This window comes from Emydura macquarii, unplaced genomic scaffold, assembly GCF_026122565.2.
Source record: "Emydura macquarii macquarii isolate MOO-44397 ecotype Brisbane River unplaced genomic scaffold, CSIRO-AGI_Emac_v2 contig_466, whole genome shotgun sequence".
NCBI classification, from domain to species: Eukaryota; Metazoa; Chordata; order Testudines; family Chelidae; genus Emydura; species Emydura macquarii.
In genome coordinates, this window is record NW_027130603.1 from 7,461 (window position 1) to 29,849 (window position 22,389).

The 22,389-nt window shown below is 46.3% G+C and overlaps 2 protein-coding genes across 2 annotated transcripts; both read left to right on the plus strand.

Annotated features, from left to right (window-relative positions):
• Positions 1–7,637: 7,637 nt before the first annotated feature.
• LOC137146698 (uncharacterized) lies at positions 7,638–12,427 on the plus strand. The gene is made up of 2 exons (XM_067538190.1): positions 7,638–9,394; positions 10,191–12,427. The coding sequence occupies exons 1-2, from the start codon at positions 8,527–8,529 to the stop codon at positions 10,229–10,231; spliced, it is 909 nt and encodes a 302-aa protein (XP_067394291.1). The 5' UTR covers positions 7,638–8,526; the 3' UTR covers positions 10,232–12,427.
• Positions 12,428–14,162: 1,735 nt separating this feature from the next.
• Positions 14,163–21,997, plus strand: LOC137146699 (olfactory receptor 52P1-like). Its single transcript, XM_067538192.1, has 2 exons — positions 14,163–14,939; positions 21,917–21,997. The coding sequence occupies exons 1-2, from the start codon at positions 14,163–14,165 to the stop codon at positions 21,995–21,997; spliced, it is 858 nt and encodes a 285-aa protein (XP_067394293.1).
• The last annotated feature ends 392 nt before the right edge of the window (positions 21,998–22,389 follow it).

Consider the following 22,389-nt stretch of genomic DNA (forward strand, 5'->3'; position numbering starts at 1 on the left):
TCCTGCAATCTCCCGAGGCAGGTGGGTTTTTCAGCCTCTAAAGTAACGTGGACACCCTATAGTAGATTGTTTCTGACACTTTCCACAATCCAACCAATCCTTCCTCTTGTGAACAGTCCCTCAATAGCCTTATGGCAACTTCAGGTATTGCCAAAATGGAGAAGCAACATCAGGAAGTTAAATCTGGGTTTCTAGCTGGTGGAAATATGCTAAAGCTTTGTGCCATTTTGAGGCAGCTGGCTCCTTCTAGTGTCCACGTCATCTCCTCCCTTCCCTCAGGTCATAGAATTATAGAAGATGAGGGTTAGAAGGGACCTCAGCAGGTCATCTAGTCCAATCCCCTGCCCAAAGCAGGACCAACCCCGACTAAATCATCCCAGCCAGGGCTTTGTCAAGCCGCACCTTAAAAACCTCTAAGAAGGGAGATTACATCCAAGTGCATATCTATTGTGATGTTGTATTTCATTCATATGATCGTGTATTGTTTTTTCCATGGATTGTATTTCCCCTTATCTCATTCTTGGAAATGAATGGCTCAATTTATCAGAAAGTTCTCCCTTATTCCCAAAAAAATAATTATGCCTTAGACAGACGCCTGTCATGGAAATCAAAGAATCATAGAAGATTAGGGTTGGAAGGGACCTCATGGCCGTCATCTGGTCCAACGATCTGTTCAAAGCAGGACTAACTTCAGCTATATCATCCCAGCCAGGGCTTTGTCAAGCTGCACCTTAAAAACCTCTAGGGATGGAGATTCCATCACCTCCCTAGGTAACCCATTCCAGGCTTCACCACCCTCCGAGTGAAAAACTTTTTCGTAATATCCAACCTAGACCTCCCCCACTGCAACTTGAGACCATTGCTCCTTGTTCTGTCATCTGCCACCACTGAGACCAGCCTAGCTCCATCCTCCCTGAAACCCCATTTCAGGTAGTTAAAGGCTGCTATCGAATCACCCCTCATTCTTCTCTTTTGCAGACTGAACAAGCCTAGTTCCCTCAGCCTATCCTCATAAGTCTTGTGCTCCAGACCCCTAATCATTTTTGTTGCCCTCCACTGGACTCTCTCCAACTTCTCCACATCCTTTTTGTAGTGGGCGTCCTAAAACTGGACACAATATTCCAAATGCGGCCTCACCAATGCCGAATAGAGGGGAATAATCACTTCCCGCGACCTGCTGGCAATGCTCCTCCTAATGCAACCCAATATGCTATTCGCCTTCTTGGCAACCAGGGCACACTGCTGACTTATATCCAGATGCTTATCCACTGTAACCCACAGGTCCTTTTCTGCAGAACTGCTGCCTAGCTCATCAGTCCCCAGTCTGTAGCTGTGCATGAGATTCTTCCATCCTAAGTGCAGGACTCTGCACTTTTCCTTGTAAACCTCATCAGATTTCTTTTAGACCAATCCTCTAATCTGTCTAGGTCACTCTGTATCCTATCCCCACCTTCCAGGGTATCTACCACTCCCCCCAGCTTAGTGTTATCTGTGAACTTGCTGAGGGTGCAATCTACCCCATCCTCCAGATCATTAATGAGGATGTTGAATAAAACTGGCCGCAGGGATGATATAGCTGAGGTTAGTCCTGCTTTGAGCAGGGGGTTGGACTAGATGACCTCCTGAGGTCCCTTCCAACTCTAATATTCTATGATTCTATGATTCTATAGGACCGACCCCTGGGGAACTCCGCTTGTGACCGGCTGCCAGCTAGACATCGAACTGTTGATCATTACCCATTGAGCCTGATAATCTAACCAGCTCTCTAACCATTTCATAGTCCATTCATCCAAACCATACTTCTTTAACTTGCTGATCAGAATACTGTGGGAGACTGTATCAAAAGCTTTTAGGTCTGTCCCTGTCTCCTTTCCTGGACATGCTGAGCTGCTGCTGGGTTCTCTTCACCCCTGGACATGTTGTGTAGGCTGCTCCTCCTCCATTCCTTCCTTTCCCCCCACTGAAGCTCATGTGGGGCTTCAGGGACTGCTACACAGGAACAACGAGAAAGCACATTATACTATGAGAGTTGGCAATTCTGGGTAATGTCAGCGACTAGATAAATACAGCTGCCCCCAAAGGATCCCTAGAGCAGAACTTATAGAGAAACATCCAACCTTGGTTTAGAAATTCTCAGTGATGAAGAATCTTCCATGAGCCTTGGTAAATTGCTCCAGGGGTTAATTACTCTCTCTGTTTAAAGTTCCAGAGGGGTAGCCGTGTTAGTCTGTATACAGCAAAAACAACGAGAGTCCTGTAGCACTTTAAAGACTAACACATTTCTGCAGGCATCAGCTTTCGTGGGCTGCAACCCACTTCATGAATCTGCTACAGGACACTCGTTGTTTTCGCTCTGTTTAAAAAGTGCACACCTTATTTGTATCTATTTGTCTAACTTCAACCTCCAGACATTGGATGGTGTTAGACTTTCTGTACTAGCCTGAAAAGCCCATTACTCAATATTTGTTCCCCCTGTGGGTACTTCTAGTCTGTTATCAAGTCACCCCTTAATCCTCTCTGTGTATCAACATGAATCTTTAATTGTGGACACCAGAACTGGCCACATTATTCCAGCAGGAGTTGCACAACTGCCAAAGAAAGAGGTAAAATAACATATCTTCCTCTACTTGAGTTTCCCTTGTTTATCATCCCAGGATCACATTACCTCTTTCAGACACAAGGTCAAACAGGGAGCTCATGTTTAGCGAATTACCCCACCAAATCTTGTTCAGAGTCACTGCTTCCCACGATAGAGTCCCCCATTGTGTAAGCATCGCTTACCTTCTCTGTTCTAAGATATATATATATATATATATATATATATAAGATATCTACCTAGTTTGCCATCCAATCCAGATGACTCATAGTGAGTGACCTGTGCTCTCCATTATTTACAATGCCCCAATTTTTGTGGCATCTGCAAACTTTATCAGTATTCAACTTTGAATTGGGTAAGTAGCTGGGTTCCTGATGGGTGTCTCTACTTACCCTTGTCAGTGAACAAGGCAGAATAACGAAACCACTGTACTTGTTATGTCTCAGAGACAGATGGATGAATTCCAGAACATGTCTCACCAAAAGAAACAAGAGAGGTAACAAAGCACAAAGTCCCAGCATGGCATGATAATGTGCATTTCCACGGGGAAAAATTGGCTCATATCCAACAGAGGAATTCTATTATACATCAAATCTATGGTTCATCAAGTCAAATGTCCTCTCTCTGAAAGCAACAACCCCAGAGGTTGCTGAAGAGGGTGTTGGGGGGATAACCTGACCATCATGAGGGAGTCTAACAGCCATATATCTATCTATCTATATATATCTATATTGATGTCTAACAGCCATATATTGGTTTGTGCCCTGAAACTTGTGGGTTTATAGGCTTTCAAAGATACTTATTTTGCTGTAACTATTCTAAAGGAAGATTCTCACTATCCATGTAATTGTCCAAAAAGTCTTTCATATTCTTACTTAGCTCCTGGCCCCAACTTCATTTAGTGGCAATGAGTTCCTTTTTCCTTTATTATGCACTGAGTAAAGAAAGCATTCTTTTTTTAATCACTTTTGAATTTGCCATGTCCTTTTAACTTTGTGTTATGAGACAGGGAGAACATATTCTTGATATACTCTCTACCAGTCAGTATTTTATAGACTCTTCTCAAATCCCCTCTTAAATCTTTCCATTCTCAGGTAACAATCCCAAGCTTTTGAACCTCTTTCCCTAAGAGAGTTTTCCTAGGCTCTTAATCTTTCTCGATTGTCTGTGCTCTGCTGTATTGCTCTTCCATGAACCCCTTTAGTTCTCCAATGTCCTGTTTGAGAAGGGTGCTCAGAACTGCACAGAGGAGTCCAGAGGAGTGTGAAACATTGACTGATAGATCTCATGGCATTGTATTTTCAGTATTATTCCCATCCCATTCCTCCTGTGTCCCAAAGTTTCCTTAGTTTTTCTCCATGCTGGCACTTTGAGCGGAGTTTCACAGAGCTGTAAACTATGAGTTCATACAGTTAAATTGGAACCTTGTAAGATGTTTGAGGAGTTCAAGTTTTTCCCTCCAGTAGACGTATACGTTGCAATGATTGACATTGAATGTCATCTCCCATCATGTTACTCATTCACCGGGCTTGGTTAGCTCCCTCTGCGAATATCTCTTGACTGGACTATGGCCTAAATAATTTGATGCCACATGGAAATCATAGAATCATAAAATATTAGGTTTGGAAGGGAACTCAGGAGGTCATCTTTTCCAAGTCCCTGCTCAAAGCAGGACCAAACCCAACTAAATCATCCCAGCCTGGGATTTGTCAAGTCACAGTTTAAAAACCTCTAGGGATGGAGATTCTACCACCTCCCTAGGTAACCCATTCAAGTGCTCCACCACCCTCCTAGTGAAAATATCCAACCTAGACCTCCCCACTGCAACTTGAGACCATTGACCTTAGTTCTTTCATCTGAGAACCACATTGAGAACAGCCTAGCTCCATCCACCTATGTTCCTCGGCCGCCTAATAATTTTTGTTGCTCTCCACTGGACTCCCTCCAATTTCTCCCCATACTTCATTTGTGGGGTGCCCAAAACTGGACACCATACTCCAAATGTTGCCTCACCAGTGCTGACTATAAAGGAATAATTTTGCTACCTAACTACTCAGCCCCCTTTCTAGATTGTTACTAACTCTAAAATATTTACCATTTTATATGTTATAACGTGTGTAACCACCTGAAAGAAAATAATTCTTTGCTTGACCACAGTTACTCCATTTTGTTGTTTTTAGTGTTCTGCTTTCTGTTGAAATCACCCTCCTGCTCCTTTTCAATATGTTTATGGTGCTTATCCCTGCCAAGGTCAGAGAGAAAGATTAACAGAAGAAACGAGGAGTCAGTTATAATTTAGTTTTTGTTTTTTGCAGTCTTGAGACATAGTCTAGACAATGTTGATAGATAAGTTGAAACCTTTTGCCCTTATTTTTATGTTATGCATATGTTTATAGTTAGAAGAAGTATAAAGTGTAACGTTAATAGTAATAATAATAATAATTTAAGTGTACCAATAAGCATTAAGAATTTATGCATATATAATTTCTTTGTTTGTGTTTGTATAAATATGCAAGAGAGCATGCCTTCGGGGTCTCACACTGACCACTTGTTGGGAAGTGTCCGACCTCTGCAGAAATAAAACTTGGAGACTGCCCAACTACCTGCGTGGATCTCTTTTCCTGGTGCAGGGCAAACGAACCTCATTTGGATATTTTTCCAACAATTCTGGTGGCAGCGGTGGGATTGCCTTGCAAACCGACCCTGAGTTCCTGCGCCAGCCAACGCCCCAGCCGGCAATAGGGTGAGTTCACCCAGAGGGCTTTTGGACGGGGTTTGGAACTCGAGGGAAGGCTGTAAAGCAGTTGAGACCCTTTGCAGTCTCGCAGTCTCCAAGGGATTCAGGTACCTGTATGTTTTGTGTTGTGTCTGTCCGGTTTTCTTAGGAGATTCCGAAACGGGCACTGTCCTTGACAGTGGCCACGCGCTGGGCCTAAGAGCTATTAAGCATGGAAGTTCTGGGTGGCACAAGGTTTTTTGTGCATGGAATCTCCTCAGCTTTTCTATCTGTTTTGTTTAGGACCAATTATTGGGTCCCTCTCTGGTCTCTCTGGATACTGGGCACACAGGCTGACCTATCTGCAGGCAGTCCAGCTGGTTCGAGGCAAGTCCTCTAAGGCCAGAAATGCTGTGTGGCAGACTTTGTTTTCCTTTTCCCGCAAAGAGACCATAGCTTATTCTATTCTGTCACTTTGTTTTTGCAAAATCCTCCGGAGGTGTGTTTTTTTAAAAGAGATAAGCGCATCCCCAATTGTTCTGTGCACAGGTCATCCACGAGGTATGAACGGGAGAAATAAGTGCTAGTTTAAGTACTAGGATAAGGGCTCGGATCAGGTTCACTGACCTGTCCTTAAGAGGACAAAAGCCGAGGCTGTGTTGACACAGAGAGTGTGTGGGTGTGTGTGTGTGGAGTGATAGCGGTGGACGGGAAATGGGGCTCGGAGGAAGTAAAAAAATCCCCGAGGACAGTCCCTTAGGGACGGTGTTAGCAGCATGGGCTGCGGGTAATTTACCGGTACTAAAAGGAATGAAGAAAACTCGAGTCCTAAAACTAAATACAGAATGGCAGAAATATTATTACAAGGATGCCCAAATTTGGCCCACCTATGGTACCTTTGATTATTGCAAGCTACAACAACTAAGACATAAGCTAGAAGAAAAAGCCCCGAGGCAGATGGATTATTGGTATTGCTGGGCACATCTCTCTACTGGAGCTTGCCCTGTAACGACAATGCCTGCAGTGAAGGGGGAAACTTTACCCCCTTATATTTTAAGCTCTTTGTTATTGAAAAGCCGACAGGAGGAACCACCTGAGCCTTTGTATCCCCTTTTACCCCCTAATGCCCCCCTACCAGCTATAGTTCAACCAACTCCGGCCTCACAAGATAGCAGACCTGCCGCAGGAGGGACAGCCACTCCCTCCCTTCTTGTCTCCGCTCCGCTTCAGGCAGAGGAGTGTAGAGACTTAGGCAAGGAAAGCGGCCGTGGGAGAAAGCGAGATTTAGATAAGGACGACAGCAGCTGCAGCAGTATCAGTGAAGATGAAGAAGGGGGAGAAGAGAAGGCTGGGAGGGAAAAACGAAGCAGTAGAAGGAATGGTGACTCCCCTCCCCTGCCAAGCCCCGGCTATACCCGCACAGGATGCAAGTTCAGGGCTGAGAAATCTGGAGAGTACACCACCACCACCACCTCCACCGTTGCCCCATTGCGTCTGCAGTATATACCCGATGGGCACACACAGCGCTCGCTGAGGGTACACACCCCTTTTTCCCCTGGGGATCTGATTATTTGGCAAAAAAACCACCCCCTCCTTTCGGCAAGACCCTGTTACAGTTATCAGAAAATTCCGGACTATTGTCCTAACACATAATCCGTCATATGTGTTTGAAGGACGAAAGGTAAAGGAACAATTGAAAGAAGGGAAGAGAAAACAGGATGAGCTCAAGCTGTTAGCTGTGAACATGCAAAATGCAATGTTGACCCAGAGAGGGAGAGGAGGATATTTTCTTAGAGGCAGAGGCAGAGCAAGAGGAAGAGTGGGGGGGCAAGCTGCAAATACAAGAGAAACGCCAGTATGTTGTTGGTGCAAGCTGCCAGGACATTTTAAGCGAGATTGTCCAACTCGCCTAGCCTCGGAAGCTAATGCCTATGCCTATGCCATGCCAGCTCCATACAGCTCATCATACCAGCAAGGGGTACCCCCACCTCTCTCTGGCGGGCAGCCAACTATGCCTGACCAGGGATACTCTTATTCACAATGACGTTTAAAGGAAAATCTCGAGCTCCAGGATGCTGAAAGTGCATGTGATGATAATTTGTGTTGTTTAAATATACCTGTGTGTTATAAAAAGGGGGGAGAACCATATGTAATTATAACTGTGGGGAATGTAAATTATGAATGTTTAATTGATACAGGGGTAACAAAGTCAGTTCTGGCGATAGATGCAAATGTAGTAGGGTACAAACTTGATGGGAATGAAGCTATAGTGGGGGTGGGGGGGGGGAACAGTTATGCAAGTTCCTAAGACTGCGCCAGCATTAGTTATTGTGATTCCTTTAATTGTGGAACATTAGTTTTTGTTGACCGATTCCTCTCCAGTTAATTGGTTGGGGAGGGATTTGCTGTGTAAACTGAAGGCCACTTTGCATTGTGATTCCTCTGGTGCTGTGAAATTAGATATGCCCCTAGACGAGTTGGAGAATTTTGTGATGGTATGTAGTGCTGGAGACAGGAAACTAACTTTGCCTAAAGAATTACAGAGCCTGCCTGATTCCCTGTGGGGATGGAATACTACTGATGTTGGACTCCTTCGATCAGCACTGCCAGTAACTATACAGGTAAAACCTGAACCCCCACCTGCTGTGGCTCAGTACCCAATTTCTAGAGAGGCAGAGAAGGGCTTGGAGCCCTTAATTGATGCTTACCTGGAACAAGGAATTTTAAGGCCTTGTATTTCATCTTGTAACACTCCGATTTTTCCAGTTAAAAAACCTAAGCTAGATGATCAAGGAAATCCTGTGTACAGATTTGTTCAGGACTTAAGAGCAATAAATGCCTATGTCATTCCACGACATGCAGTCGTGCCCAATCCTGCCACCATCGTGACTGCTGTCCCTGTCGAGTCATGTTGTTATTTTGCAGACCCTGGATTCCTGCTTTTGGGGAACTTGTGAGTTAACTAAAGCCTCTGTCCCAGAGCCTCTTGAAGAGACTGCTGAGCTGAAATTAAGTGAAGCTCCAGCCTTGGGACTCCCTGATTACAGAAAGACGATTCCAATTGTTTGTGCACGAACGAGGGGGGGTGGCCTCCGGAGTCCTAACCCAGAGTTTCGGCTCCAGAAGACGACCAGTAGCTTATTACTCTGCCCAGCTAGATCCAGTAGTCAAAGGAGCTGTGGGTTGTTTAGGAGCTGTTGCAGCCACAGCAGCGATGATTACAAAGAGTAAAGATCTTGTGTTGGGCTATCCTTTGACTGTATTTGTGCCTCATGAGGTGAAAGCCCTTATGACACGAGAGAAGACCCAAGCATTCTCCCACCAACGAATTGCCCAGTATGAAGTGATTTTACTGGCAGCAGAAAACATCACCCTTCAAAGGTGTTCCATATTAAATCCAGCAACACAATTACCAGAACCTGACCTGATAGAAGAGCCCCATGATTGCTGCAAGGTAGTAGATGTGGTTGAGCAGCCACGATCAGATTTAACAGATGTACCTCTTTCTAATCCAGATCAGATTTTATTTACAGATGGCTCCTCATTTGTGCGGGAGGGTCACCAATATACCGGAGCAGCAGTGACCTCCCTATTCGTAGTGCTGTGGGCGGAACCACTACCAGCGTCACTCAGCGCCCAGGCAGCAGAGCTAGTAGCACTAGCTAAGGCGTGTGAGTTAAGCAAAAATTTAGCTGTCAATATTTACACTGACTCTAAATATGCCTTTGGAATTTGCCATGCTGTAGGAGCCTTATGGAAGCAGCGAGGGTTTCTCACTTCTACAGGGAGTAAAATTGCTAATGCCAAACAGGTTGAAGACTTGCTGAATGCCATTATGTTACCCAGAGAAATTGCAGTTCACACCAATGCTACGGATGACATCAGCCTGTGGAATAGACAAGCCGACTACGCAGCCAAGGAAGCAGCTCTACAGCCACTGCCCCTGAGTGTGTCTGCTCCAGTGTTCGTGCCAGGAGTACAAGAGAAGGAAATATCAAATGCCATAACTGCAGAAGAGAAAGCCCGGTGGGTAAGGCTTTATGAGGCAGTGGAAAAGGAGGGATTATGGTGGACTCCCCAAGGTAAGCCCATTTTACCTTTTCTTTTGTTAAGACCCATGTGCCAGCAGATTCATAGCCAGGGGCACTATGGGGCGGCAGCCATCGCAGATACCATCCTGCGTACATGGTTTGCTCCTGGAGTCCATCAGGTAGCAAAAAGGGTAACCCAATCCTGCCCCACTTGCCAAGCCTTTAATGCAGTATCCCGGAAAGATCTAAAAGAAGGTGCCCAGCCATGGACAGTTTTACCATTTGAAAACTTGCAATTGGATTTTATTTCCTTGCCAGCCTGTCAAGGTTACAAATATGTGCTGGTGATTGTTGATCAGTTAACCCACTGGGTTGAAGCTACTCCTGTCAGAAGTGCAACTGCAACTGTTGTAAGAAATTTTTTGTTAAAGGAGATCATCCCTAGGTTCGGGCTCCCTCAAATGGTTAACTCTGACCAAGGCAGGCATTTTACTGAAGAAACCCTGAACGAGGTGTATGCAGCTTTTGGAATTACCAGGAAACTACACACCCCATACCATCCGCAAAGTTCGGGACAGGTGGAAAGGGTAAACCGGGAAATAAAAACCCTATTGGGAAAACTTTGCTGTGAATCACAATTAAAGTGGCCTCAGGTCCTACCTATTGTTTTGTTTCAATTAAGAAATAGGCCAAGGAAAGATATTGGTCTTAGCCCATATGAAATGTTGTTTGGACATCCCCCTGCACTGGCAAAGCAATTTCAGTTTCTCACTAGAACTCTTATGGGAGGGGATTTCCAATTATATGAGTATGTGAAATCCTTGCGTAAGCGTTTTTTCTCTTACAGAAATCAGGAGCTCTACTCCAGCCAGTTTCCCTGGATTGTGAGGTGCACCCTTACCAACCTGGTGACCGCGTGTGGATAAAGATTCCCAGACGTTCCAGTCCCCTAACGCCAGTTTGGGAAGGACCATTCCAGGTGCTGCTAACTACCCATACAGCAGTAAAGGTTGCAGAAAAGTCCTCCTGGATCCACCATTCCCAAGTGAAGCCAGCAGTATATGATGACAGTACCCCGGCTGTGGTACCACCTTTGAAGTTAACCCGACAGCCAGACTCTAATGCATGGACTATTGCTCTATTTACTGAACCAACCTAGAATGTGTTTATTGAGCTAAAATACTACTGAGTTTTTGTTTTGTTTGTATAATCACTGGGCTTATTATTGACATTTTATTTTTGTGCTGAAAAATAGGAAAAATGGTGAAAGTCCAGGGTTTTGAGACCTCTGCCTCCCATCTAGTTTTCACCCTCTGTTATTTTTGGCTGTTTACAGGGCATGGGAGCTCCACCCCAGACTCCACCCCAGATACCCCTTATCAAACCCGGATCCATCCTTCCCATAATAATTGGTGGGTAGAAATGACTCGTACTGCTTTAAATTCCACTGCTTTTTGTATGATGGGGGGAGATAATGTAGGGTCATCTTTGACCACTTGTTTTATTGGGGTAGCCTGTAATTTTCCCAATATTCATGCCTATACCCAATTAATCGATTACAACAATTTTACCTGGGTAGTGGGAGACCTACCCCGATGGGGATCCACTCTTAAGCCCCAGCCACACTGGACCAATGCCCATCGACTCACCTTTCAGTTACCTAATTTAACTTGAGCCCATGACTCTATTCAATTTGTTAATTGTACTAAGAAGTGTGTTAATGTGACCACTACTAAAAATTAGAATGTAGTAGTGTTAGTTATAATAGCTATTTTACCACTTTCCTTTATTTATCTAAGGGGTGGTTTTTATTTTGTGGTTTAACTGCTTACACTTATGTTCCTGCCAACGCCACTGGTGGTCCCTGTGCTATAGGCAGAGTAACTTCTGCCTTGGCAGTGTTGCCCCCTAATCGTTTCTATCCCTCTCGCCTACGGCGTACCCTGCAGCAGTTGGGTCCTGATTGTGATAATTCAGTTAATTTGCTTTCTAAAGCTGAGGCCATTTCCCTAGCTACATTTTTAATGGGTGTCCCTGGACTTACTGTTATTAATTACAAGGAAGTATCCAAGGTGGCATGTGCCTTAGCAAAGTCTATTAATTTAACCTCCACTTTGATTTAAGCCATGGCTGAGGATTTACAAGACATTCGCCATGCCACCCTGCAAAATCGGCTTGCAATAGATTATCTTTTGTTACGTCATAATCATGGATGCCAAGAATTCCAAAGAATGTGTTGCTTTAATTTATTAGACCATATTTCATTGATTGAAAAATGTCTAGCTGATCTCCACCATTTAGCAGAAAAAATCAAGCAGTCTGATGGTAAATTTGATTTGTGGGGTTGGTTAACTGCTTGGTTACCAGATATGCAATGGCTTAAGTCTTTGTTTTTTATAGTGTTTTGTTTGTTGTAATTTGTATTGTTTGATGTTGTTTTTTTAATGCTTAGGTAATTTGCCCTTTGTGTGTTCTGCTTTTACCAGATTTGTAAAACCCAGCGCCCCTGCCCTGCAAATGTTGACTCAGGTTGACATTGTTGCACTTAAACAAGTAGATCAAGTTTTTTAGTGAGCCAAACTGGTGATACAGTATGGCTCAAAGGGGGGATTGAAAGAAAATAATTCTTTGCTTGACCACAGTTACTCCATTTTGTTGTTTTTAGTGTTCTGCTTTCTGTTGAAATCACCCTCCTGCTCCTTTTCAATATGTTTATGGTGCTTATCCCTGCCAAGGTCAGAGAGAAAGATTAACAGAAGAAACGAGGAGTCAGTTATAATTTAGTTTTTGTTTTTTGCAGTCTTGAGACATAGTCTAGACAATGTTGATAGATAAGTTGAAACCTTTTGCCCTTATTTTTATGTTATGCATATGTTTATAGTTAGAAGAAGTATAAAGTGTAACGTTAATAGTAATAATAATAATAATTTAAGTGTACCAATAAGCATTAAGAATTTATGCATATATAATTTCTTTGTTTGTGTTTGTATAAATATGCAAGAGAGCATGCCTTCGGGGTCTCACACTGACCACTTGTTGGGAAGTGTCCGACCTCTGCAGAAATAAAACTTGGAGACTGCCCAACTACCTGCGTGGATCTCTTTTCCTGGTGCAGGGCAAACGAACCTCATTTGGATATTTTTCCAACACACCCTCGCTGGGCTGTTCTCTCTTCACAGGATTCTGAGCATCTCACATCCTGATCAGCGACTCGACCACCTCATGGAGGCTTTCAACTTTACATTCTCCGGTGCACCAACAATCATCCTAAATGGCATCCCTGGGCTGGAAAATGCCCACATCTGGATTTCCATCCCTTTCTCTATGTTCTACATAGAATCATAGAATATTAGAGTTGGAAGGGACCTCAGGAGGTCATCTAGTCCAACCCCCTGCTCAAAGCAGGACTAACCTCAGCTATATCATCCCAACCAGGGCTTTGTCAAGCCTCACCTTAAAAACCTCTAAGGATGGAGATTCCACCACCTCCCTAGGTAACCCATTCCAGTGCTTCACCACCCTCCTAGTAAAAAACTTTTTCCTAATGTCCAACTTAGACCTCCCGCCCTGCAACTTGAGACCATTGCTCCTTGTTCGGTCATCTGCCACCACCGAGAACAGCCTAGCCCCATCCTCCCTGGAACCCCCTTTCAGGTAGTTAAAGGCCGCTATCAAATCCCCCCTCACTCTTCTCTTTTGCAGACTAAACAAGCCCAGTTCCCTCAGCCTATCCTCATAAGTCCTATGCTCCAGCCCCCTAATCATTTTGGTTGCCCTCCGCTGCACTCTCTCCAACTTGTCCACATCCTTTTTGTAGTGGGGGGCCCAAAACTGGACACAATATTCTAAATGCGGCTTCACCAATGCCGAATAGAGGGGAATAATCACTTCCCGTGACCTGCTGGCAATGCCCCTCCTAATGCAGCCCAATATGCCATTAGCCTTCTTGACAACCAGGGCACACTGCTGACTCATAACCAGCTTTTTATCCACCGTTACCCCCAGGTCCTTTTCTGCAGAGCTGCTGCCCAGCTCGTCGGTCCCCAGTCTATAGCTGTGCATGGGATTCTTCCTTCCTAAGTGGAGGACTCTGCACTTGTCCTTGTTGAACCTCATTAGATTTCTTTTGGCCCAATCCTCCAGTTTGTTTAGGTCACTCTGTATCCTATCCCTACCCTCCAGGGTATCTACCACTCCCCCCAGCTTAGTGTCGTCCGCAAACTTGCTGAGGGTGCAATCTACCCCATCCTCCAGATCATTAATAAAGATGTTGAACAAAACCGGCCCCAGGACCGACCCCTGGGGCACTCCGCTTGTGACCGGTTGCCAGCTAGACATGGAGCCATTGATCACTACTCGTTGAGCCCTATGCTCTAGCCAGTTCTCTATCCATTTTATAGTCCATTCATCCAACCCATACTTCTTTAACTTGCTGATAAGAATACTGTGTGAGACAGTATCAAAAGCTTTGCTAAAGTCAAGGTATATCACATCCACCGCCTTCCCTACATCCACAGAGCCAGTCACCTCATCATAGAAAGCAATCAGGTTGGTCAGGCATGACTTTCCCTTAGTGAATCCGTGTTGACTGTTCCTGATCACCTTCCTCTCCTCCAAGTGCCTTAAAATGGATTCCTTAAGGACCTGCTCCATGATTTTTCCAGGGATTGAGGTGAGGCTGACAGGTCTGTAGTTCCCTGGATCCTCTTTTCTCCCTTTTTTGAAGATGGGCACTATACTTGCTTTTTTCCAGTCGTCAGGGACCTCCCCCTGTTGCCACGAGCTTTCAAAGATAATAGCCAACCTGTTGGGAAATTTCATGGTTCTGTTTGTTGTCGCCAAAGAGGAGACCCTGCAGAAGCCCATGTACCTACTGCTCTGCATTTTGGCTGTCACAGAGATCGGTGGGACCACCTGCATCATGCCGAAGGCACTGTGCATATTTTGGTTTGGTTTCAAAGGCATCACTGTGGATGGATGCCTCACCCAGATGTTCTTTCTTTATTTGTTTGCAGTTACACACTCAGCCGTCCTCGTGATAATGGCCTTTGATCGCTACGTCGCCATATGTGACCCTCTGAGATACACCACCATCCTCAGCAACGCACGAATCGCTAAGCTAGGGCTAGTGGGTTTGATACAAGCTGTTCTTTTGATTTTGCCATTGTCCCTGTTACTGCGGAAGCTGCCATTATGTGCAAACCCTGTTATCCTCCACACATACTGTGAGCACATCGCTGTTGTGAAGATCTCGTTAGGGGACACCAGAGTCAACCGGATGTATGGCCTGGTAATAACAGTTGTGAACATTGGGTTACACCTGACACTCATTGGCCTGTCCTACGGGCTGATCATCAGGGCCGTCCTCAGGATCTCCTCCAAGAAAGCCCACCAGAAAGCTCTCAACACCTGCACAGCCCACATCTGTGTGATGCTGATGTCTTATACTCCCTTCCTCTTCACTGCCCTGACACAAAGGTTTGGTCAGGACAACGCTGCCCATGTTCACATCCTCTTGGCCAACCTCCATCTCCTTGTCCCCCCCATGCTCAACCCTATCATTTATGGGATCAAAACCAAAGAGCTTCGTGAGAAAGTGGGAAAATACACCTGTAGAATGTGATTGCCTGGGGCCACTGACTTTAAACCTGCATGACAGGAGGGGGAAAGGATGTCTCCTGGTTAATCAAGGGTGCTCTGTCTCAATTTGCTTGAGCTCAGGCTTGAGGAAGTTCACAGTTTCAGAAGTTCCTCACACCTAATGTCTTATAACTCCATCACCAAGCACTGATCTCTCCACTGCTAACTTCCATCTCTCTAACCATCACCTGATCTCGTCCAAAATCACCTGTCATCCGACATTTCTGTGACTTCCATATCACCAGCACTGATGATTTCTTATATGCTCTCAGACCTTTTTTCCATCAGGATGGTTGTTGATTCTCACCATTTCTCACTCTCCTCCATCTTTGACTCTTTTGCCCCTCTCTGCCATCTCAAGGTCCCCAACTCTGATATCCACCAAGCCTCAACAATGTCTTCCAGTCCTGAGTCTCCCCAAATCAGTCACTCTGAATTGTTACCTAGGAATAACTTGGAGTTTTCCACTCTGTTTCCTCCCTTACAACACCATGAAATCTGCCCTCAGTTATCAGTTCATTGCACAGAGACTGGGCTCAAAATAAACAAAAAGGGTATTTAATATAAAAATCACAGATGCGAAAATGAAGAAACGAAGAAATCCCATGCATTGCTACAAGCTGGGGACTGACTGGCTAGGCAGCAGTTCTGCAGAAATGGACCTTTTGGTTACAGTGGAAAAAACGCTGGATACGAATCAGCAGTGTGCCCTTGTTGCCAAGAAGGCTAACGGAATATTGGACTGCATTAGTAGGAGGATTGTCAGCAAATTGGGGGAATTGATTATCCCCCTCTCTTTGGCATTGGTGAGGCCCAATTTAGGGTATTGTGTCCAGTTTTGAGCCTTCCACTATGGAAGTGATGTGGATAAATTGGAAAGGGTCCAGCGGAGGGCCACAAAGATGTTTAGTGGGCTGAAACAAATAATTTATGAGGATAGGCTGAGGTAACTGGGCTTCTTTGGTCTGCAGAAGAGAAGAATGAGGGGGGATTTGATAGCAGCCTTTAACTACCTGAAAGGGGGTTCCAGGGAGGATGGAGTTAGGCTGTTCTCAGTGGTGGCAGATGACAGACAAAGAGCAATGGTCTCAAGTTGCAGTGGGGGAGGTCTAAGTTGGATATTAGGAAAATCTTTTTCACCATGAGGGTGGTGAAGCACTGGAATGGGTTACCTAGGGAGGTGGTGGAATCTCCATCTTTAGAGGTTTTTAAGCTGCGGGTTGACAAAGCCCTGGCTTCGATGATTTAGCTGAGGTTATTCCTGCATTGAGCAGGGGGTTAGACTAGATGACCTCCTGAGGTCCCTTCGATCTCTAATATTCTATGATTCTATGGTCCAGGAATTTACTATACAATTTCTCAACTACCAGCAGGAATCACTCCTTCCTCTCATATTTCGGTGTTTAGACATAATGAAGGCACCCTCTGAGAGAATTCTGAGCAAAAATGCTTTTCAAGGCCAACAGCCTTCAGCATTAAAGAAATGAATGCAAAACTTTAGTTTGGTTTTTTTCAGTGTGCTCCAAAGAAAAATGCTGGAAGTGGTAAATACTGTTTCAAAACTGCTACAGTCGAAAGACACAGACCTCAGCAAAGCAGCGCTCTTGATTCCCAACGCCACTAACTTGTAGCCATGTTTCAAACTGAGTTCAAAGAAGCCAAACGTGCAGCAAGTAATTTATCAGGAAAATGGGGCAGGCAAATCAAGGCTGAAGAAAAGTGCTTGAGGAAGGCAAAGTACCATTTTGAGCAGCTACGTGAAGGTGTGCGATGGGGTGTACAAACCCCACATCGGGCAACCAGGGGAAAAGAACTGTTCTGGGCCCAGCAACCCCCACTCTACCACACCTATAGCAAATGCGCCAGCTGGAGGAGGAGTTCAAAGGCAGGGGAGCGGCTCTTTGGGGGCAGACCAGGACTGAGAGCAGAACTGGTCGTGGCAGATCCAGGAGAGATGAGCTGAGGGAAGGCAAAATCTCCCCCTAAACAATTGCCCAAAGGTCCCTCCCTGAGGAGAGGGAAGCCTGCTGCAGGGACATCCTGAGAGGAAGCGTTGCACTTTCCTTTGACTCAGGAATTCACTGATCCCTTTATTTTTTAGTGTGGACAACCCCAGCAGGGGAAAGCCCTTGGACCGAGCTGCCCCAGGAGGGGCTGTACACCAGGAGGAGGCAGTTGCTCCCTAAGAGGAAAGGAGAAACACCTTGCTACACGCAGCTGCCAGAAGGTGGCTTGTGGTGAGTAAACCAGATGGCGGTCTTAGGACAATCGCAGGGAGATGGCAGGAAGCGGCCCAGGGAAAGCCACGTTATCATCACCGACAGTCAGATCACTAAAAGCCCTCCCAGGACCCTTGGTCTGACCAAGTGCAGTGGAAGGGCCCTGGCTCCCCTATCAAAAGCCCCCTGCACATCACAGGCCTAAGCCTTGCCTACTAGGCGGCACTCCCCTGCCAACAGACCCCGAGCGAGGGCCGTCACAAGGTGAAAGACTTGTCGACTCAGAAAGATTTTTCCTACATGAACATGTTTTACAGGCGTCTCGAGAGAATAATTGCACAGCTTTCCAATCGATTTCATCACTCACAGGGAGCTGCTGATCCGCTCACCATCATTCAGCCAAATACGCTGAACGCTGCACTGCGAGTGACGAGGAGCTGTATGTAGGAGCTGGAAAACTGGCCAATCATTCCAACAGACATTTCCTGTGCTTCTCCTGGGCAGGTGCTTTCATTCAGATCTGTTTAGAGCAGCGGTTCCCAAACTACCAGAGGGGTGGGAGAGTGTAAAGAGAGGTGCAAGCTGTGTGGGTTTCTATTTTTAAGAGCTCCAGCTGTCAGCTCCGGGCGACTGGGGCTCATGCAGAAGGGCTGTGCACACCCGGGCGGAGGGGATAAAGGAGAGACCCGGATCCTCTGCCTCCATGGGGTGACAGTGGGAGTCCCCAGCCACATGGGGTGCTGGATGGCTAGTCCCTCGCAGGACTCTCTTAGAAACTGTGGCATTTCAGTTTGTGATTCATACTGAGAAAATAGGGCAATCAGCTAGATATCTTAGGTGCTGTACATGAAGCCTGGGAAACAAGCGGAAGGAATTGGAAGTCCTGCCACAGACAAGGAACTATGATGTGATTGGAATAGCCGAGACTTGGTGGGAGTTGGTCTTTGCGGGCGTCACCAGAATCTGAGACCTCGTGGACTACACCTGATGGACTGGCTAGATACAATGGCATTCATCCAACACTCAGAGCTGCCACTTCTCGTGTGCTCACCTTGTGCTCCAGGAGGTGAAGGTTGCTTTGTCCCCTACGTCTCTTTTGTATCCCTACTGGCCCCTGGCCTTTCTTAAGTCCTACAAAGGGTGGCACCCACATGTCACAGGCCCCCCCGGTAAATGGTTCTCTTGGTGAGTCATTGGTATCTCAGCCATCTGCCAAGCCACACACACTGTCCCCCCTTCCAGGGTTTACTGTCTCTAGTTCTTTTCACGGTCCTGCTACAGGGCCATAACACTAAGGCTTCCTTCTTGGAGGGACTGCCTTCATCAACAACCCAACAGGGGCCCATTTGGTTCTCTCAGTTGTTCTGTCATTTCAGCAGCCTTCCCTGGGCTCAGTCTGCAACCAGAGCAGCAGGGCCCATCATGGTACCCTCTCCTGGAATGGCTAGGTTTTGGGCTCAGTACCCTGGCCTCAGCCTGCCCACAATGACCAGTCCATGGTCCTGCCACTCTTCTAACCAGTCAGGCACCCGGTCTTCGGCAGCCTTCCCTGCTCTCAGTTCTGTTTGCAGTGAGATTTCTCCAGTACTGCTGATCTTTCAGCCAATCAGGCATCAGGTCCTTCCCTTTTGCGCTCCAGGCAGCAACTGAAGGAAGGCTCTGCCTCTGCTCCTGGCTTTTATAGGCTTATGGCCCTTCTGGCCCCTGATTGGCTGCTCCTCTGCCGCCATTCTATGCTGCCTGGAGGACTTCTCTTCTGCTCTATCCTGGGGCAGGGTGAGGCAGAGCATCCAGACCATGTCCACCCCTTCACAAATGCCATGAATCATCAACATCCTTTAGTTCTACAGCTAACTTTCAGTTAAAGTGGCAACTTTGTTCAAAGCATGTGGCTGACGATAGCGAAGAACTTGCTGTTGTTCTGACTCATGAAGAGAAGTTCAAAGTTGAATCATTCTGCTCCTCAGATAACTCCCTTCTCATCCGTCTCAACAGAAGATTTCAGGCGTATCCAGAAATAAAACAAACGTTTCTCATTTTTAACAGGTTACCTTGACAGTACTGCTGCTAGAGTCTGCCAGAACTTTAATTGGATTCTAGTCCAGTGACCTCCGTGAAGAGATGTTTGAATAATAGATACAGAGGTTCTCACTTGTAAAGCAGCTTGCCTCCAAGCTGTTATGACAAGCTCTGCCTACACCACTGCAAATGCTGAAAATAATGAATGTGCATAATTTACAAAAAGCCTTTCCAAAAGTCGTTACTGCCCTGTGCATTAACCTGGCATTCCCAGTCCCACCCTGCCATGGTGAATGTTTTTTTTTCACATTTAAAAAGGGCAAAAAGTGCTTTAGGTGCTACAATGGTTCATGAAAGACGTAGTCGTACTCTGTTACCCATTCAGTCACAGCTGACAAACTCTGTAGACTTCTCCAGTTTAATTGAAATATTCGATGCAGCAAAGGCATGCCAAAAAATCTGAAGACATTTTCATCATTGTAAATAAAAACCAAACCACTGCACATGGCGACTGCTCTAGTTATTTATTTTATGTACAGATGTGTGTATTCTATTTACTCAGGGCTACTATTGCTGGTACCTGAGTGGACGATACCGCCATCAGCAACTTGAACTTGTAAATAAATCTTATACCGCTGTGTGCTGGGTCAAAGACAACTTCAGTGCGATCTCCTGCCTTTTACAATTGTTCCACATGGGGGCCCACAAATATGTTTGGTGCCTGGCACGCAAAAGGTTAATCCAGCCCTGCAGCCAAAGATCTTAATATTGAAAAAAACTGCACAATTTCCATACCCCGCCTGCATGAGAAAAAAAGTGCAGTTACTGTGTGTCAGAGTCGGGAAAAATGGAAATAGTGACAGCATGGACAGGAACTCCATTATAACTGTGTTGAAGTGTAGAATTTCCCTAACCCCATAAAGAGAGAGCCTAGCCATCTAAGATTCTGAGACCACAACCCATCAAAGGCACCTGTACTTCCCCCCCCTCCCCCAACCCAGAGCCATGAATCTGCCCTCAATTATCACTTCATTTTAGGACACACATTGCACAGAGACTGGGCTCAAAATAAACATAAAGTCTATTTCACAGAAAAATCACAGGTGCAAAGATGAAGGATGGAAGAATCCCATGCACTGCTACAGACTTGGGCCAGACTGGCTAAGCAGCAGTTTGGCAGAAAATGACCTGATGAAATATCGAGGAAAAGCAAACAGATGAATTACACAGAATATAAATAAAGACACAACCTCAGGCTTTCCAGTTCTACACTAGTCACATTCCCTTTTCTCATGCAAGTGAGCTGTTGTCTGTGAAGAGTTTCCCACATGCCCTCTGTCAACAAGGGGATTCAGCGTTTCCCAGACAGCACCCTGCTTAGCTGCTGCAGAGTGGCACAGTCTGAGATATTTTGAGCATCACTGAGACCAGTAAAGGGGTCTGTCACCTCCAGCCTTGTAATGTTGGGGGCCTTAACACTGTGCTGTTATGTCTCACGGCCCTGCACCAGTAACCAGCCCACAAGCAGCATGATCTCACCCTGGCTTCCAGCAGCCGACTTACTCCTTGCAGGGTGATGTCAACAGCCTCTGCAAATCCATCTCCCCGAGTTCTCATGAAAGGGAAGCCCCAGAAGGTTGAGTAAGAGGGAAGAATTGACATGCACTCTCTGCAAGGCTCCTGGCCCTTATAGAAACACTAATGGGGTTTCCTACCAAACACTTCTTATTCCCAGGACTGCTTGTTGTCTCCCATGCTGATGGAGGACACTATCTGAAGGACATTACTGCCCGGGAAGGAGTGGGACTTTAAAGAAATCTGGCTGGAGGGGCGGGTCCTGAATTCAGGAGAGCTGGGAAAATCCACAAGCGTCGCTCTGGAGAGGCCAGGCTGCCGTCATTCGCCGTTTGTTGTGTGAAACATCTGCTGACCCTCCGGCGGGGCACAAGTGCCAGGACTGAGGTTCTGATTTATAATTTGATTGTCCGCTCAGAGCTTTGTTGCTAACGTGGAGCAACTCCTGCTGGGGCTTGTAGCACAGCTTGGATTAAATAAAAAAAACTGCATATGTAATGAAAGCTTTCCTTTGTTATTTGATGTAGAGACCAATGTGTTAATAACAAACGCTTTGTTTCAATAACCAGCTTGGGCTACTTTGGGGCTACTGTTTAAGGGACTTTGAGCCATGGATGCAGTAGAAATCTGGCAACCCTGCATAGGGCAGAGCTAAGGAGAGAGCAGCCACTGGAGTGGAGCTGGGGGCAGAGCTGGAGCAGACAGAACTAGAGCTGTGCAGGAGGCAGAGCAGCAGCGCTGAAGCAGAGCCGGGCTGCTGGAGCAACCCAGACCAGCTGTGCTGGGGGGAGCCAGGGCTGATCTACAGCAGGGAGCTGAGGGAACAGAGCTGGGATAGTGGGTGCGAACCGTGCCACAAGTACCACAGCAGCCGAGTGTGTTGGGTCGATCGGGAAAGGAAAGTGGGCACAGGGCTCAGTGCAGGGGGATGTTGCCAGACAAGACGGCCTTAGAGGTTGGACTTGAGGGCGGGGAGGGAGAGGTGACGCGGATGGGGGCCGATGCTGGGGAGAAGATGCCACTGACCATACTGCAGCTTCCTGACTCTAGGTGGCTTTCCATCGGTCCCTGTGCGAGCAGGGTTCTTGCTTGATTTGATGAACTGACGCTGCACTTTCAGACAGCCAAAGACAAAGACAAAGGAAGCAACGACAAGGCTGAACTTCTTTCTCACACGTACAGTGACCCGGCTGGAGCCTGAGGGCGTGTGGCCACTGCTAGAGCAGGCGTCTTATTCGTGGCATCAGCGCAGCACAGCCAGGGCCGGGAGGGAGGCCTGGGACATGTAAGGGACAGACTGTGAAGTTTTCTTAATCCCAGAGACTGTCGGTTGGGGGTCCCCAGGCCACAGGGCAGGGCTCCTTCTTTCCTTTAACCTTCTCCTTTTCTACTTATTTGTCTTACAGCTGCTGTTTAACAAGTTGTATCAGATTTGAACTTAATGTAGTGATCAGCAGGTCAGGGACCTGCCCGGTGAGTAGAGAGCCGCCCAAGCCCCTGTCATAAGTGACCATGACAAGATTTGGGGTGAAGCCCCACAGGGATCCTGGGCCCAGCCTCATCAGGCTTACGGGGACCCCACCACACAGGAGA

Bases quoted from the DNA above. Each gene is read 5' to 3' on its own strand.
- LOC137146699 (XM_067538192.1), top strand. From the start codon at position 14,163: ATGGTTCTGTTTGTTGTCGCCAAAGAGGAGACCCTGCAGAAGCCCATG. The intron at 14,940-21,916 runs GTGGGAAAATAC...CTGCACTTTCAG, and splicing joins CCAAAGAGCTTCGTGAGAAA to ACAGCCAAAGACAAAGACAA.
- LOC137146698 (XM_067538190.1), top strand. From the start codon at position 8,527: ATGATTACAAAGAGTAAAGATCTTGTGTTGGGCTATCCTTTGACTGTA. The intron at 9,395-10,190 runs GTAAGCCCATTT...TTTCTCTTACAG, and splicing joins ATTATGGTGGACTCCCCAAG to AAATCAGGAGCTCTACTCCA.